Raw genomic sequence first — 19215 nt, forward strand, 5'->3', positions numbered from 1 at the left:
GAGTAAAGGTTTTGTGGGTACACTTCTGGTAAACCCTCCGGAGACAACACTCCGCCACTAGGGCCACCTAGGGGTTCAAATGATTTTCCTTTTTAGAATAAATTTGCTCGCAAATAATAAGTTTGGGGGTGTTGATAGACGCATTTATGTGTCTAATATGTCTCTATTGTATGTATTGTTAGTGCTCAATTTTGTATTTATTGTGTTCTTTTATGTCTTTGTAGGAATTTTTAGAGAAATAAGCCCTTGTGGCGAAATGGGCTCAAAAAGCAGTGTTTTACACCCCGGAGAAATGTATCGTAGGCACCCCAGAAATGCACCGGAAGCATCCCAGAAATGTCCCGGAGGAACCCATAAAAATTACTATTTCCACCCAAAAATTATTATTTCCACCCAATTGCTATTCGCACCCAAGTTCTAGTTAAGGGGCATTGGTAGGCCTCTAAAAGGTCCTACAAATTATAACCGCAAGTGCACGGTGTCGAAAGTGGCAAATGTGCAAGTACGGGTCGATCCACAGAGACTGGGTGTGTTTTGGAGTTTCTAGCTATTTTGGGTTCTAAATTTGCTAATGGGCTTTGAATACCAAAGGGGTCTTGAATATCAATGGTCTTTGAATACCCTTTGGAACTGTTGGGCTGAACTGAGCTTGGGCTCAGAAATATGGACTATGGGCTTTAGGTCTTAAACCTTGTTTTGGGCTTTTGGGTTGAACAACTGGGCTTTGGTTAAGCCCACAGTTGACTGAATTGGGCTTCAGTTTGAAGTGTGACTTGGGCTTGGGATGTATTGGGCTTAGCTATTGAACTAGGCCTTTTGGGCTTTGGACTCAGTTATTGAACTAGGCCTTGCTTGGCTGCAGGAGTAGCAAGAACTGGACTTGGCTTGGCAGGAGAAGTGGAGTGGCAGCACCAGGTAGTAGCTTGGCAGCAGCAACAGCAGGGAAGGCAGCAGCACAAGTGCTGCACAGCAGCAGCAGGGAAGGCAGCAGCACAAGTGCAGAGGCAGTGGGAAAAGAAATGCAACAGAGTTGCAGCACTAGAAGTAAATCAGCAAATAAACATGGAAGTAAAACAGTGACAGAAACAAAGAACAAAGCAACTACAAGCATAAAACAGTGCAAGATGAACCAAGGCCTAAGCCAAGGGCAGGGATGTGGTGAAGAAACTGAAAAGAAGCAATACTAGGCAGGATACAGGCAAACTAAAAGAATGGGAGGAAAATCTTGCTCATTGTCACTAGTGAGCACTAATTTCCCCCAATGCACAATCAACACTACAACCTAAGCATACAACAAGAATGGCAAGAAAATCAGCTTGCTATGAGCACTGATTTCTTGCCATTGCACAATTAGCATAAAGCTTCAAAGAAATCTAGCCTAGCATTCCATCATGTACTGACAGTGACAGGAGCAACAACAAACATGAAAGTGAATTGATACTAACAGTGAGCAACATCTAAACAGGATACAACTAACTGAACTAACAATAACAGAACATTTAACATATTTATAACAGAACATTTAACAGAACATACTAACTGAGCAAGAAATTAACAGAACATTTAACATATAACAGAACAAAGCAAGAAATTAACAAAACACAGCAAGAGAATTAACTACTAGCACATTTAACTGAAACATGAAAATTCAACAGGACAAGAGAATTAACAGAACTTAGCAGTCCTGGATGTGGGCTAATCCCAACATAACTTTCTAACACAACCCATCAACCTAATTTATACACAATATCTTTTTCCCCCAAAACAGTGAACTAGGGTTTGGTAAAAATTGAAATTGGGTGTTACCTAATCACTGATAGCACTCAATAGCTTCGACCCAATCTTCCTTGTCATCTTCTCTTGCTTCCCATACCTCCAATTGCTCTGTATCATCAACTAATTTCACCAACTCACTCTTAGGGTTCAGTGGTGAGAGAATGGGCGAAATTAATTGTTTGATAGAGATTAGAACGTGATAGGTGATGGGTCGAGTGTGTATGATGGTGGAGGTGTGGTGGTGGCAGTGGAGTTGGTGGTGATGATGGTGGTGCGGTGGCAGACATGGTTTGCAGCAGGGTGATGGTTCTGCAGAGGGGTGGGTGGAGGAGAAGGTCGACTGGTTGGGAGAAGGGGTTGTTTGGTTAGGTGGATGGTGCTCGGTCACTAGAGTGTAAGGCGGGTGTATCTAGTTTTGATGTTCTGTGACTCTGAGCTGCGAGATGCGAAGATGGTAGGTAGATCGGACGGTGATGCGGAGGCAAGCGATGAGCGACCGTTGGATTATATGATACAACAAAATGAACGGTACTTGATGGAGTTAGGTACTGTAGTGTTAGGCGGAGATATCAAACTTTGATGAACAGCAAGGGAGCGACCGTTGGATTCAACTACCATCTAATCTGAAGGCTTGGAATTTCAGCGCTGTGGTGCTTGGCAGAGACATCAGATTTTGATGCTCAGCAAGGAGCGACCGTCGGATGCTTCTGAGAAATGATCTGATGGCTGAGAACGGAGGCGCTTTTGTGTGTAGAAAATGAGGTTGTGCGCACCATTCTTCGCGGCTTCCTTGCGTAATTTCTCCCGGCTTTTCACTACTTTTCTGCTCTTTTCTCGCTCCGCGACTCATCCGAACTTTATTTATTACCTAAAAATGCAAAATAATTAATAAAAATATTTATTCTTGAAACAATGAAAATACAGAATATGGGATAAAATGTAGAATTAATGCATAAAAGATGAGTTAAATGCCAACAAAAAGGGATAGATATATACAATATTTGGCACTCATCAAATACCCCCAAACCTGAATTTTACTTGTCCTCAAGTAAAACAAAACTAGGGAAATCCTAACTATACCACTGTCGCTGGTCTCTCGAATGCATTTAGCGTATGCACTAAGCCTTTTAAACCACTAAGTGTCCCTAGTGACGAGTGAAGTCTCGTGAAGGTTTACCAGAGGTGTGCCTACAAAACCTAAGGACAAAATATAAGCTCAGATTCCATCAAACGTGACATGTGCAAAACAGTTTAAGCTCACAGCAAAATGGAGATGTCAATCTAGCTATCGAAGGCACAATCCTAGCACTGATAACAAAAAAAGACATGTGATAAGAGTGTAAAGTGTATCTACACATGTGTAAAGAAAGATCTGAAGTCATGACTACTAATCACCAAGAGATAGTTTCTCAGGCTAAGAACTGAGGTCGAAATCTAGCTAGCTGTCCGGACTTTACGAGAATTGTGAATGAGTTGGAGGTATTTCACAATTACTCGCGTTGTACATCAATGGCATACACCCTCCTTGCTTACAACACAAAAACACAAAAGATGACTATTTACATGACTCTTATTTACATTGACTATTCTCTTTTTATTTTTGGAACAAGAGATGATGGAATTGATAAATACTTGATTTTTTTGGTATTTTTCTGATTTTTTTTTTTTTTTTTTCTGAATATATACATAGTTTTTTTTTTTTTTTTTTTTTTTTTTTTTTTTTTTTTTTTTTTTTTTTTTTGTAACTGGAAACACTTTTGATACATAACAAAAGAAACAAAAGATTACATGACACTTTGCAAGAGGTAGCCCTTTTTGATGCACCCAGTTAAATTCGATGGTTGTCTTTCTTAATGTAACCTCCATCTTCTATCCCAACCAACCAAAGAACAAGCTAGTCCAGTTTCGTTCAGTATTCTAAAGTGATGGCAATCGTAACTTCCTATCCAACACCTTGAAGATCGAGGCCATACATGTATTGGTAGATCGTGCGCGTGCAAATTTCTTATCACTATGTGAATTGTGCTAGAATCAGGGTGCCTAAATATCTAGACTAAGACTCCTAATAAAAATACATATTGCACAAGAGTCAGCATTTCAAGGTAAATGAGCTCCATTTTATGATTTTTCTAATTTTTTAATTTTTTTTTTTTTTTTTTTTTTTTTTTTTTTTTGAATTTCGATTTTTCAATTTTTTTTTTTTTTGGAATTTTTCAATTTTTTCAAAAAGATGGAGTTTTGTTTTCAATTATGGCATATTATCGTGGTATCTACTCTATACCCCCAAACCTAAACTAAACATTGTCCTCAATGTTTCAAAATATGGAAAGAATTAAAATGCAACATATGGAAAAGGACATGCTGAGTAGAGTAAAGGAGAGAGAATACCCGATTTCGGCGAAAGCAGAATTAAAACTCCGTTATTCAAGGCAAAAAATCCAACATATTTCAGCCGAGATCATATTGGATTAGCAAAATATATACAAAAGGAACAAAAGGGTTTTTAAAATTTTATCTACTGAATTATATACAAAAATTCATCATACACTAACAGTCTAAAGAGTTGAGGATCAACCCAAAAGAAAAAGTGTAGAGACAAAGAAAGTTTCAAAACACTAAATTGGACTTAAATGGGAGTGAGAGAATTTTTTTTTTTTTTTTTTTTTTTTTTTTTTTTTTTTTTTGAAAAAGAAAATGAAATTTGGTTTTTTGAAATGGGAGCAAGAAGAAAATTTTGGTTTTTTTTTTTTTTTTTTTTTTTTTTTTTTTTTTAGAAAAAAAAATTTGGTTTTTGAATTGGGAGCACGCCCACTGTTGTCCTCTAATGGAATGGAATGAAGGCTGCGGCCTACGAAAATCCAAGTTTTAATTTTGAAAGTTTAATTTGGCCCAGTTGGTTAAGGCCCGACGTTTGTTTTAAAACTTTGGTTTCGCGGTCCACTCTTGAGTGGAAGCAAGTCCACAATCAGTTATAAGCTCAGCTGGGTTTAAACCCAGAGTCCAAAATACAAGTCCAATGAAAGAATTTAAACAAGCCCACAATTAAAAAAAAAACAAGCCCACAAATAAATTATTACAAACCCAACAGAAAATAAGAGAAGCCCAAAAATTGGCTTTAATATTACATGCCCACAATAAAAAAATTGGAAGCCCACAGGTTGGGTTCTCTCAATGGAATGGGTTTAGGCTTACCTTTTTAGCACAGCCCAGCTGCTCTGATATTGTTGCAAAAACCCAGTTGGGCTTTGGTTCTTTTCCTTGGTGGCGTCCCAGCAGAGGAAAAACAGGTTCAGAACAGCAGGTCCAACAGCAAATGAAGTGAAGCAGATGCAGATGCAAATGCTATGAAATGAAATACAAAATAGCTACGAAAAACACAGATAAAACACAGCACCAATCCCCGGCAGCGGCGCCAAAAACTTGGTAGGCCTCGAAAGGGTATAGAAATTATCCCCGGCCAAAAAGGGATAGATATATACAATATTTGGCACTCATCAGGCATCCATCTTCTCTTTAAATTCAAAAACAGCTTTTTGGCGGGAAAAATATATTCAAAACTGGCATATTTGTGATCGAGAAAATGAAGGTGTTTTAGTGCGATTCAATCGCTGAAATTTGGTGGGAAGTTGTGATATGGGATAGGGAACATGGGATAGGGAACACATTGTGGGCATCGGATTCGATCGGAATTGGATGGAAATCCTGGTTTGAGTCACGAGCTCAAAACAGAGCAACGTGTCCTGTAACACGAGTTTGATTGTGTGTTTTCCATGCATGGAGTGTTTTGGAGGAGTTCGATGACTTCGGAGGCGTGGGGAAGGTTAACTAGAGCGTGCAGGATCAAAGTTTACGTGTGTAGAAGCCAAAAATGGAAATTATTGTTAAATATGGGCAGCGAGCAATGAAGGGATTAATGGGAGATTATACGGTGTTATGGTCGGTATTTTTGTTCTAAAACACTATAAATACAAGGCTAAAGAGTTTAGAAGAGTTGGAGAGTTTTTGGGAGAGTTTAGGAGCCGAGAAGAATCGAAAGAAAGTCACGCAGGAGAAAAGCTTGCTGCTGGTGCAAGGAAGAACACGAAGAACATAATACCCTCAGGGACAGTCGTTGATTAGTGTCGCTTAATTGCGACAATACTCAATTCCTTTCCCCGACTTCGGAACAACAGCACCTCTGTTGTATCATTCTTTTTGAACGCTCTATATGTGTCTCAAACACTGTTGTAAACCGTTTTTCTCCATTTACTCTTGATTGTAAACAACTTTTGAGTATCAATGAATCGATTTGAGAGGTTTTTCATCATGAGTATCTAAAACCAATCCCAGGGGTGACGGAGGAAGCCATTCTTCCAAAAGTTATGTGGTAAAATTTATTTAAATTTATTTATGCAACTCTTTTATGATTAATTGCACCGAATAAAAATGGAGTAAATGATTTTTATTAATCAATTGTGTTTTCTCTTGATGGAGTATGCTTAGTAAATTGATTTTGATACTTCATGCTCGCGATTAACAGTGGATGTTTTCAAAATCTAATTTAGGCAATGATTAGAATCACAATTTCCTTTGATTGGAGTTATATTGTCTAGAATTGCATGATAAGAATTGTTATTGAATCACATAAATTTTGGTGAATGGTGGAATCCCTAAAAATTAAATTAATGAATTTTGTTGTATACTTGGTAAATTCTGGGACAAAGTTTTTGTGGGAAGAAAAACTGGCCGTAAAATAAACTTCTACGGTTAGAAATAATCCAAATCTAGACGTAAAATCACTTCTACGGTTAGAAATATTCCAAACCTGGACGTAAAATCACTTCTACGGTTGGAATTAAAAGAAAACTGGACATAAAACCAGATTCTACGGTTGGAATTAAAAGGAACCTGGACGTAAAATGAGCTTCTACGGTTGGAACTAATTCAAACCTGGACGTAAAACTACATGCAAATAAAATTCTACGGTTGGAATTAATCCAAACCTGGACGTAAAATCACTTCTACGGTTGGAACTAAAAGAAAACTGGACGTAAAATCGGATTCTACGGTTGGAATTAAAAGAAATCTGGACGTAAAATGAGCTTCTACGGTTGTAACTAATCCAAACCTGAACGTAAAATTACATGCAAATAAAATTCTATGGTTGGAATTAATCCAAACCTGGACGTAAAATCACTTCTAGTTAAAGGGTAATCTAGATATTTTGTATGTGTTAGGATACCCCATAACCACTTTTTTGGACATTAAGAATCCAAGTGAAGCCCCTCTATTCGAGTGTGACCCTCAATAATAGCCTTTAGTACATTTTATTGGTGGAAGATTACAATTTTTTCATTTTCCCAAGACGTAGTCAAGTCAAGTCCGGATTAATAATATCTCATACTATATTGATGATATCGGCAGACATTGCCGAAGGAATACAATGAGTTGAACGAATATCTGGTGTTGCTGCTTTTGCGGCCTTGGTTTCTAGAACAACTATCTGCACGTGAACAATAGAAATTACCGGCAAGAAAGAGTTACAGGGGAAGTAACTGAGTGGTGCTTGTGTGTGTGTGCTTGAGAGAGACAGAGAGAGAAACCTGCTGGTAATCCAATTCGAACTTCAAATATTCATCAACACAGTTCTCCACCATACTCGCCAAGCCTTTCAGATTTTTGACAGGATAACCATTGAAAGCAAGAACCTAAACAAGTACGCATACGAGAGAGCTATTAAAATTTGGATCAGCAATAACTAAATTGTAGTTTCTCCCATCCAGTACTACTGACCTCCGTATTGACAATGTCCTCGTCCCCAATGTTTATGTCAGCCACAAGCACCTGCACGCATTTACAAAATTGGTACAATTAACTCTTACACCTCAGCTGAAAAAATTGTCAAAATGTTAAGAAAGGAAAGAAGGGAAACCTGAGAGATCACCACGAGTTGTTCGTCTTCTGATTGTGCCATACCAAACAAGTGCTTGTCCAACAGTTTGACTGGGATGTTCTGTTGTTCATTCTCTTTACCATACTGGTAAACCATTAATAAAAAACACACATCGATTAGGAAAAAGTAACTACACACCCTTTGGAAAAAACAATTGCTCCAAATATTTTGCAAAGCCAATAGGGAGGGGGTAAAAGAACAGCAGTGACACTACAAAGTTATGCTATGCACACCTCTGAATGGAGAAACGGAATGGATACTACTGTAAAGACAAATCCAGCAACAATGTAATATGAAGGAGGGTTGCCTTTGATGTTTGCAGGGATGAGCCGTTTGCGAGTTGCTAGTTTTATATTGAACTCGAGAATCTTTGAATCACGGAGAACTTCAATAATGGCATTTTCTCCTGTGTATTTTTGAGAAACAAGATAGCTGAAAGCAATACGTTCTCCATGCGTAAAGAGGACTGGAAAGGCCAAACGGCATGAGTATTACGAAGCGCTGAGAATAATTGTACTAAGCTTTGAAGAACAGAGAAGCAAAGAGTTTGGTATTTATTTGTTTAGCTCAAAAGAGAAAAAGTAAGATTGATTAAATCTGAATGACATATAAACATTGAATTACCTGTTCCATCATTAGCAATATCAATTCCATCGAAGCTGAGAATAACATCGGATGGTCTCAAAAACTGGTATTCTGGAGATGTAGGCTCAATTCTTGTAATACGAACACCCTTCTGTTGTGAAGTCATCCCCATCGCTGCACGTAGATCAGGATTTTCCATCTTCTGCCACTCGACCCCGAGAGTTGGGAAACCTGGAATGAAACAATTTGTTCAGAGTTTATGCACGAAAAATAAAATGAAATTCATAATGGCTAAAGTAATGATTGTACTATAGTTTTGATCCAAAACTACCTGTGTACTCCTCTTTCTTATCATAATCTTCAATAAAGTGCATGACAACGGTGGTTGGAATAACGTAACCCATATTCTCTACATCCTCGCGTTTAATTGTCTGGAATGCACTTTCCCTTATCACTAAAAGCAGGACCCCCAGAGTTCCCAAAGTTTATAGCCGCATCAATCTGCAAAAGTAACTCATAAATGAAAAATATCAGCACATTAGAACAGTGTATAAGAAAAAACAAGGATATAGTCTCAAAATCAAAATAACCTGCAATCCCAATAGCTCAGTGGACCCGTGTTCGTAAGGGAAGATCTCCATGCGTGAAACAACTCCGCTTGTGACAGAAATTGTATCTCCACCAATTGGGTAGCCAACAACAGTGACTGCATGTTGGAGAGCAGGCAAGGACCCAAATTGAACTGGTGAAACACCATCCCAGAACTCATCATCTTCTATTGTCAGCATTGCTGGCATATCAAAATTGAACCTTTCTGATCAACATTCTGAAAATGCAAAATATGTTCCAAAGTATACTAAGGGGTTTTATGAGAAATCAAAGTATATGCAGTGTTCCATCACTGATTACTAGTAGTTTCTAAATTCATCCCTGTCCCCAGATAACCTATATATGTAATATGCGTGAATCTCTAATCTAAATAGGACTGATGCAACTCAAATCTTTAGTGAAATCCATATCATGCTGACACCTTGAAATTATGAGAACCAAAAATCATATTGAGGGAGAAAAATGCGAGAAATACCTATATCACACTCGTTCCCAATAGCTAACACTTTAGCCAAGTACTTCACATCAGACCCACGTTTCTTGAGCTTCACCTGAGTATAATGTTCTACTGAATGCGCATTTGTCAAGACCTTCCGTCCACTTATAATGAAACCACTACTAGTTGAGCTATATTGTCGTTCGCGTTGCCATGGAAGTGAGAAATTAGGGACAGAATGAACACAGAACACTTTTACAACAGCATCCATCAAAGGCATCACCTTTGCCACATCCGCCCTTACCGCGAGCTTACCATTGGTGGCTACAGATGCAGCAAGCACGCAGTCCTCGTTGCTTTTTACATCCGCAGAAACCATATTCCCAATATCACCATTAGTGTTCACTCCCATGGCAGCTGATCGGATTTTAGCAAAGGGAAATTTGGGAATATATCCCAGTTTCACTAATTCGTTTGGGGATCTATCCCATGACGGTAAATATTAAGAAATATGTCCCACCCGTTAGAATCAACTGTTAAATAGTCAAACTCGTGGGTTGACTGGTCAAAATATCTCCTAATGAGATATCAAGGCATAATGAATTTACATATTCCCCCTTATCAATTCATCTCCATTTTCTTCAACCTGTAGCCATGGCAGCAGCTTGAAAGCTCTGTATGCATCCTAAAGTAAGACATGATTCCATCTTCACGTCAGAGATGATAAGAATCCAAACAGTATTATCATTACCCTTACTGATAATTGTCATTACCCTTACTGATGATGAACCTTAATTTAATCCTAAATCCCTAAAGATTCAAATTAATATAATCAAACTCATACAATTAAAGTTCTACGGAGTCAATGAGTACCTCTAAACCGATTTGATAAGTAATTATCATCAACTGCAAGTTACAAACATATAAATTACAAAAACGTTAATTTCGTTATTATGAATATTCCCAATCAATGAATATTAGATATTCAATAGAAGTGACAAAACTAAATATCCTAGTTTCAACTCCCTGTACAAACTAACTAGGAAAATCCTAAATCCCGAATCCATAAAGAGTTGTTATGTCTTTGCAAGTCACAAACAACATCAATATCAGTGACAATTTTCCTCGTAGCATCATGAATTAATAGCATCCTACATCTTTTTTGTTTACTTAAAAATCCACCAGAACCATCCACCATCACCCATATCTCGTGTAATCCTAGACTGAAGTGGTTTTAGAGAGAGCTTGGTAAGAACTTTCAGAAATTTTGGAGTGGAAAAATAGAGAGGCGGTGATTGGGAAAATTAGATCAGAAAGTCCTTATAATGAAGAGGGCTTAATAGTATTTTGGTAACACGTGAAAACCACACGAGTTGCATCTTGACTATTTAACGTGAATTTCTAACGGGTAGGATATATTTCTTAATATTTGCCGTCATGGGATAGATCTCCAGACCAATTAGTGAAACTAGGACATATTCCCATTTTTCCCTTTAGCAAATTATTTGTTTGGAAATTAAATAACTCTTCCACTGCTTCCGTTTCCTCTCGCTGTATCCTGATTCACTATTTATGGACTCACTGAAAATAATATAATATGCAAGTGCGGTTGGTTTTCTCCCTTGTCAAATTTATTTTGATATTTAAGGTTGAAGAGATTCATCATGGTGCTTGGTGGGGATTCCCTCTTGGGTCTGACAGGTATAAATATTAGAGTTGGCAAACCAAATTTGAATTGGGGTTGTTGAAATGAGTCATTGTTGTGTTTGATCTTGTGAAATCATTCATAAGAGCGTTCACACTGGCCGAGTATAACCAAAAATTTGGGATGAGATCGTAACACAGTGGGACGGAGTAAAGATCAAATCCCAACCAAAGATCAAATTCCAGACCAAATATGGTCGCGACCAAATCCCAAATTCTAATATAATCGGGCGTAAATTTAAAGTACGCTTGTTGCTGGGCGTAAATTTAAAGTACGCTTGTTAACGGGCGGAGATTTAAATTACGCCCGATGAAAATTCAAATTAAATAAAAAAGAAAAAGAATGAGGCGGACTTTTAAAGTCCGCCTAATGAAAGTTACGAAAAAATGGGGCGGACTTTTAAGGTCCGCCTGATGAAAGTGTAAAATGGGACGCAGCCATAACAGTCCGCCTGACGAAATTTTAATCATGTACCGTTGCGTCACAACACGGACTAAACCCAAAATTTGGTCTTTTTTTTTATCTTTGATCTTTGGTTTTGATCGCACCACTGCAGTTGCTCTAATCAGACTAAACAAATAGTTATTCCACGTTTTTTCTCCGTATCTTGATTTCGTGGATATTTCTTCGAAATTACCAAGCTCAAGTAGGATTAACTTTTTGATAGGAACAAAAAAAAAAAGTAAAAAATTAAATAAAGCCTCGCAGGGCCGCTAAAGAAAAGTGAAGTGCTTGAGAGGCAGGAAGCATCTTAGGGATATATCCCGATAGGTGCATAAAGATGAGCTAGCAATTGCACAAATGTGATGTGAGACGTCACAGAATTTCATCAAGAAAACAAAAGTTTTTTGTTTATTAGAGGGGGTCAGGGAGCGCGCAGTGAATGAGGAGAGCAAAAGTCACAATCGACTCATTAATTAGGACCTATTCCATATATTTTGTAACTCGGATTTAAATACGATTCCATACCCAGAGAAGAACCTCCGCCTCTTTCTCTTCCTGTAGTTCCTGGTGTTCTCTATGTAGGAGGAAGAAGATCTTTATAGAACAGTAAATCTAATTGCACATGTTTATTACTTTTTCTTTTTCGATTTTATTTCTTTCCCCTTGTCAGCTATATTCAATTCCAGGTATCGGACTACAATCCTAAAAACTGGTCTAACTTTATCCTTAAATAGAAAGCTTCAAGTTTCTTTTCCTGCTTCACTCATGGGTTTCTTTTGGGGGGTTCGAACTTCCAAGTTTCAGAGATCTATGATGTTAATCATGATTGACTAGTTTTAGAATATCCAAGTTTAAGAAAGCTTCGCTTTCGTAATTTTTGAAAGCAGCAGGATGTCTGGTTTTATAGTTCTTCCTCGTGTTAAAATAGAGATTACTGAATAAAAACAAAATGCGGGAAGGCAGTCATAGAGCAAAAAGAAGTTTGAAGTGTTTGATCTATGTTGATTCACGGGGTTGATTCAATATGTATGTTTGGGTATATTAAGAAGGGGTATTTATTTTGGTTCAAATTAGGAAATGATATGTTGAATAGGTGCCTGACTAAGATTCTTGCTCTCCCTCAGAGAAGAAAATAACAGAAACCAAAATAAAAAGTGTCATTTATGATAGTTGTTTTCCTACGATATCGGACCTTCTTTCTTTCGACAGCAAAAAGAAAAATGTAATATCAACGTTACAATTTCTTGTTCTCAACAATTAATTTTCAAAACTGGCAAGGGATAACAATTTGATTCATGCCATCCTCCATCACCAAATAAATGAATAGTTGCCATGTAGCACAGAAACTCACTTCTGTTGTGTGTGTGTGTGTGTGTTTGTGGGTCTTCTACAAATCTAACGAATTTGAAAACCTCCAAGTGTTTTATATTTTCTGGAAGGACATAGTCGAATGTCACTACTCTAAAGAGTTTTGAGTAATAATAAATAACTTGGGTAGTCGAGTGATGCTGGGTACCTCTCTCGCATTACTGCTTCATGTCTTGAGATCAGCAGACATTGCTGAAGGTATACAATGAGTTGAAAGAATATCTAGTGTTGCTGCCTTGGCTGTTTTGGTTTGCAGAACAACTATCTGCACAGGAACAATCATGATGAGAGAAGAACCATGAAATGTGTGTGTGTGTGTGTGTGTGTGTGTGTGTGTGTGTGTGTGTGTGTGTGTGTGTGTGTGTGAGAGAGAGAGAGAGAGAGAGAGACAGAAAGAGACCTGCTCGTAGTCCAATTCGAACTTCAGATATTCATCATCACAGTTCTCGACCATGCTCGCCAAATCCTTCAGATTCTTGATAGGCTTATCATTAAAAGCAAGAACCTGAACAAGTATGCATAAGAACCAAAGACACAAGGAGAAAAGACTTAAAACTTGTAGTATCTCATATCCTGTTCTTACCTGAGTATTGACAATGTCTTCGTATCCGATGTTTATGTCAGATACAAGCACCTACACAAATCGCCAAGACCATTTACTATTAGTTCTTAAGGCCAAACTACAATATCATTAAAAAAAGAAATTGGCAAACACAAAACTAGAGGAAAGAATGAATGAAAGAAGAACCTGAGAGATCACCACAAGCTGTTCATCTTCTGTCTCCGCCATTGCATACAAGTGCTTGTCCAGCAGTTTGACAGGTGTGTTATATTCATAATCTTTTCCATACTGGTAAATCATAAAAAACAAATATTAATAGGTGTCGCGAGAAGTACACACACATCCTAGCAAGAAAAGGTATAGACTCGGATTAAATGATTAAAAGATATAAGAGAAGCAGATAGTAGAAGTGATGACATTATAAAGTTAGTCACACCTCGGAACGGAGATATGGAACTGATACAGCGGCAAACACAAATCCAGCAACAATGTAATATGAAGGAGGTTTTCCCTGTATGTTTGCTGAAATGAGCCGTCTGCGGGTTTGTAGCTTTATATTGAACTCGAGAATCTTTGAATCGCGCAGAACTTTAACAATGGCGTTATCTCCGGTGTATTTTTGTGAAACAAGATAGCTGAAAGCAATACGCTCCCCGTGTCTAAAAGGGACTGCAAATATCACCAAAAAGGTGTGAAATAGCACCCATACAAAGGGGCAACAATTATTCATACTAGTACTAACAAAGCATTCGAAGTCATAAAAGCAAAAGTTAAACACATCAATCTTAGTAATTCATATTGGTGTAGTTCAAAATAGGGCTAACTAATGGGAAGTGAATAAGAACAAGATAAATAGAGATGAACAATGAAACAAATGTCACGATGGAAGATGAAGGAACAATATAAGTTTACGATTACTAACTAAGGAATAACACGAGACGTAATAAAGACTTGCTTACTTGTGCCATCATTGGCAATATCAATTCCATCAAAGCTGAGAATAACATCAGATGGCTTCAGAACTTTATATTCTGGGGATGTAGGTTCAATTCTTTTGATGCGGACACCCTTCTGATGTGAACTCATCCCCATTGCCATGCGAAGATCGGGATTTTCCATCTTCTGCCACTCAATTCCAAGGGTTGGGAAACCTGGCATGTATATAAATGATTAAAGTAAGCACGAACACGAGCTCCTAAAGTCTACAGAAATTTTAAGACAAGCCAACGAAGAATATACTAGGGTTTTACCTGTATATTCCTCTTTCTTCTCATAATCTTCGATGAAGTGGTTAATGACAGTTGTTGGTATCACATAACCAATATTCTCCACATCCTCATGTTTAAGAGACTGAAAGGCGATACCCACGCAATTCCCCTTATCGCTAAAAGCAGGGCCCCCAGAGTTTCCCGAGTTTATAGCTGCATCAATCTGTAAAAGTAACTCAGGAATTAAAAACATCAGAACAACTCGGCAGTATATAAGAAACTAAGGAAACAGTTAGAACCCAAATCGAGAACCTGCAATCCCAATAGCTCAGTGGACCCATGTGCATAAGACAAGATCTCCATGCGTGATACAACACCACTTGTGACAGAAATTGTATCTCCACCGATAGGGTATCCAACAACAGTGACTGCGTCTTGGAGTGCAGGCAAGGACCCAAATTCAACTGGTGAGATACCTTCCCAGAACTCATCATCTTTGACTGTCAGCATCGCTATTGAATCACGAAGGAACATATTGGTTGTCAGTATGAGATTCTAAATATGAACTACCTGTACTGGTGGTTTGCTTATATAAGCTTAGGTTCAAAAAATTTACTCCAAAAGCTTTCAATGGTCATCTATGTCATCTATGTCTAACTATAATCATAATATCCGTTACCAAATACATACAGAAGATATGCTATTACACTTCTTCTAAAACAGAGGCAACAATGCCACAAAAAAACTGACAACTTGAAAAATCCACTAGATTTAGTACTTTGGATCCAAAAAATTGTCTTCTAAAACAGAGGCACGAATGCCACAAAAAAACTGACAACTTAAAAATCCACTAGATTTAGTACCTTGCATCAAAAAAAAATTATTATCTACATGATAGATGTTGGAAATATATTCATTGCTAGCTTCTTGCTCTTTGGATGTGGTAGTTCAAAAACGACAAACTGAGCTTTCTTAACCTTACCTCAAAAGCATAGGACTACTTCAGCTAATCATGTCTACCTGAACCATTTCCTTAATATAAATCTGTAGGAAGGGACGGATCAAATCAATGAGATATAAGAATAAAGTGAACAAAGCTTCTAACATGAGAACACTAATTCATCAAGTTTTTTGAAATTTCTCTTAAAATAGAGATAGATGATACCTAAAAGGTAGATACAAACAACTAGTAAGGCTAACTGTAGATTCCATAGGAATGTAATTCAACTCTAGTCTGTTTTCACCAACCCAACTATAAAATTATTTTTTAGTTTGCCCAGCACACAAAGCACATGAGGTCTTGCGAAAATTTGCATTAACATTGCTCATTACTCTAAACGATAATGACCACTTCAACTACCCAATCCCAATGTTATCATCACACCATCTTACATCCTTCTCTACATACAGATACCCAAACTAATGCACACACTCACCCTCCTCTACAGTTTCAACAACCAACATCAATTTCAGGAAAACAAAGTTTAATTTATTAGATATAAGAACAAGGTAAGCAAACTTTCTAACATGAAAACACTAATTCATTATTCTTTTTCAAGTTTCTCCAACATTAGAGATGGATAACACCTGAAAGGCAGATACAAACTACTAGAAGTGCTAATTACAGATTCCATATGATGCAATGCAACTCTAGTTTGTTTTCACTAACCCATAATCCATATTTACTACAGCACACAAGTAACAATACAATTAGCTAATAATGTATTATCTGAACCATTTTCTTAATATAAATCTGTGGGAACGGATGAATCAAACAATGAGATACAAGAGCAAAGTGAACAAATGTTTCTAGTACTTAAAAACGATGGAAGCTTTTTGATCTCTTTCGCAACGCATATTGAAGATACCTAAGAGCGCATATATAAGTGACTAGCAGTGGTTAATTTAAGATTTTAAAGGTTAACTCAACTCCAATTAGTTTTCACTAATCCATAAGCCATATCATTATACACCAATTCCTTTATACAGATACCAAATTATTTGGCTCTACTCTCCTCCAAATTCCCATCAACCAAGATGAATCAATCAAACATTACATTCCACAAAGAAGAGTTCAAGACCAAAGATGTTGAAACCAAATCGAATACACCTTTTTACTATACAATTAAACCCATATCTCAAAATAATACCATAATCACAGAAAATAAGAGGTTAGACAAGTTTGTTTTTTACCTATATCACATTCAGTTCCAATAGCTAATACAGTAGCCAAATACTTAACATCAGACCCACGTTTCTTAAGCTTGACTTGTGTATAATGTTCAACTGAATGTGCATTTGTCAATACTCTTCTTCCACTAATTATAAACCCACTACTACTTGAACTGTACTGTCTTTTCCTTTGCCATGGTAATGAAAAATTAGGTTCAGAATGAACACAAAATACTTTGACTACAGCATCCATTAATGGTACCCCTTTTGTTGTTACTTCTGTTGTTGCAAAGTCTGACCCATTGTTTTCGATATCCATAGATGCAGATGAATTAGAGGGTTCTTCTTCCTCGGTTGATTTTTTAGGGTTTTTCTGACCTCTTTTTCTCTTTCCGTCTACCATTGTAAAACCCTAGCTACGGTGAATACAAAGAATAACGAACTCACTGAGTGGGTTTTAAAGGGTTGTTAACTTGTTACATAGGGCAGCGCCAGCCCTAGATTGAGGAGGAAGCTCAGCCCTAGATTGAGGAGGAAGCTGATTAGAATTATCAATAGACTAGTTTTTGGGTATGAGGAAATTTAGAGTCTAAACAATAATGAATTCGAAGCCAATATTTTGGTAATACGTTTTTGCTATGAAAAACTCTACAATCGTATAAAAAATGAGCACAGTTCAAGATGCACAACACAGTTATCTATAACTTTGAAAATCAACAGTTGAAAATTAGCGATCGAAATTAAAATCTGTAGACGGTGAAGTTTGGTATTTCGAATTGGACTCATTTTTGGTAGCACTCTAGAGTTTAATAAGAGAAACTATCATCAAAATATGAGCTCCAAATACATTGTCGTTTGTAGGGATGCACATAACCGACCCAACCCGCACCCGCCAAAAAATACCCGCACCTGATTCAACCCACCTAGACATGGGTCGACTATGGGTGAGGCACGCGAGAACCCACCGTATGTTGGGTCGGTTGCGGGTAGAAACTTCCGTCACCCGAACCGACCCACCCACCCGCCCAAAACTATTCCTGACCCTTAAATTATCTAATTCTAACCTAGAATAAATCGCAGTCGTTGAAGAGATGAAATAAAAGACCTAACCTAATCGCATTTTTCACGAAACCCTTCTCTTCCGCCTCTTCTCTCCTTCTCATACAGTCATACTCCATTTTTCACGAAACCCTTCTCATCTCTCAAATCAGATTCGCTTTGTGGATCACCGGCATCACCAGCAGCAAACCAATAACGGAAGGTAAGACTAGGAACCGCTGTAAACTTGTAATTTTTTGATTATGTGATTTCTTGTGATTTTCAATTTAGGGTTTATCTGTTTAGGGTGTTGTTTTTTAATTTCAGTTTGGGGTTTATCTGCTTTATGTAATCTGAGTGCTTATACTGGTGATTTCAATTAGGGTGTGATGAATTACTTGTTTTTTATTTCAATTAGGGTACTGATGATTTCAATTTCAGTCACTTGTTTGATTCATTGATTTTTTTTTTGTTACAGATATGAAAATATTCGTGTGCTAGCTCTTGTGCGCATGGTTCATTGATTAGAACTGAAGAAGACCGAAAGTCTTGGAATTGAAAAACAAAGGTTCATTGATTACTTTGTCTACTGAAACAGACATAGGTCAGTCATCAACAATGATTCAGTTAGCATGCTTTCAAGATTGGTTTGATTTTGTCTCTGTATTTAATTGTTATAACTAGTATTGAATGAGCTAGTGTTGTTGTTGATGATGCCAAAGATATGGGTTTCCATAAATTGTTATTGTTTCCTCTGCATTGGCTTTGATGGTGTTGGCATGTCTTTGATTACTTTAGGTTGGTGTGGTTTCTAAGTTTGAGTCTTGAAGACAGCAATAAAGCCACAACTTGGCCACACACTTTAGTTTACAAGTAATTCAGCTTTGTTGTTTATCTTTTGATGTTGGTCATGTTAACTTTCGAAGTTGTGTTGATCACGTAATATCGATAGCTTTACTAGTTCTGACTTTATTATGAATGAAGCTTGATTCTCTTCTTGGTGAAGGGGGACTGTCTCATAATGTGTTTGGTATACTTTATTGGAAATATGAAATGATATTTGAGTTTGTTGATGTTCTGTAAATCATCCGTACAATGTGGGTGTTTGCTTGTCACAATGGATGCAGAGCTATTTGGTGACCTTGATGCTTCTTCCATCGTCATAGATGGTTGATTCCTATTGGCTTAGACAAGGTAATGACGCCAAGGATCATTGTCAGTAGCTTGATCTTTCTGAGTTCATTGTTTGTCTGTTTCATCTTTGTTATTGTAACTAATTTACATACTTCGTTTTATTTCAGGCTTTCAGCGCATTCTGAGGTAAAACATCCACATCTTTTCTGCTGGTCGCTTTATATGATCTTAGGCTTTAGTATAGTA

The 19215-nt window shown here is 37.4% G+C and overlaps 1 protein-coding gene and 1 pseudogene across 1 annotated transcript; both read right to left on the minus strand.

Moving 5' to 3' along the window:
* Nucleotides 1-6952: 6952 nt before the first annotated feature.
* LOC113282508 lies at nucleotides 6953-10774 on the minus strand (annotated as a pseudogene).
* A 1851-nt stretch (nucleotides 10775-12625) lies between these two features.
* LOC113282509 (protease Do-like 9) lies at nucleotides 12626-17231 on the minus strand. The gene is made up of 9 exons (XM_026531529.1): nucleotides 16819-17231; nucleotides 14938-15137; nucleotides 14668-14848; nucleotides 14377-14568; nucleotides 13854-14086; nucleotides 13604-13705; nucleotides 13439-13489; nucleotides 13256-13360; nucleotides 12626-13120 (listed from the first exon to the last, which is right to left on the minus strand). Exons 1-9 carry the CDS (start codon nucleotides 17198-17200, stop codon nucleotides 13022-13024), a joined length of 1545 nt encoding a protein of 514 aa, XP_026387314.1. The 5' UTR covers nucleotides 17201-17231; the 3' UTR covers nucleotides 12626-13021.
* Nucleotides 17232-19215: the final 1984 nt, after the last annotated feature.

The sequence above is a fragment of the Papaver somniferum genome, chromosome 5, assembly GCF_003573695.1.
Source record: "Papaver somniferum cultivar HN1 chromosome 5, ASM357369v1, whole genome shotgun sequence".
In the NCBI taxonomy this organism is placed as follows: domain Eukaryota; kingdom Viridiplantae; phylum Streptophyta; class Magnoliopsida; order Ranunculales; family Papaveraceae; genus Papaver; species Papaver somniferum.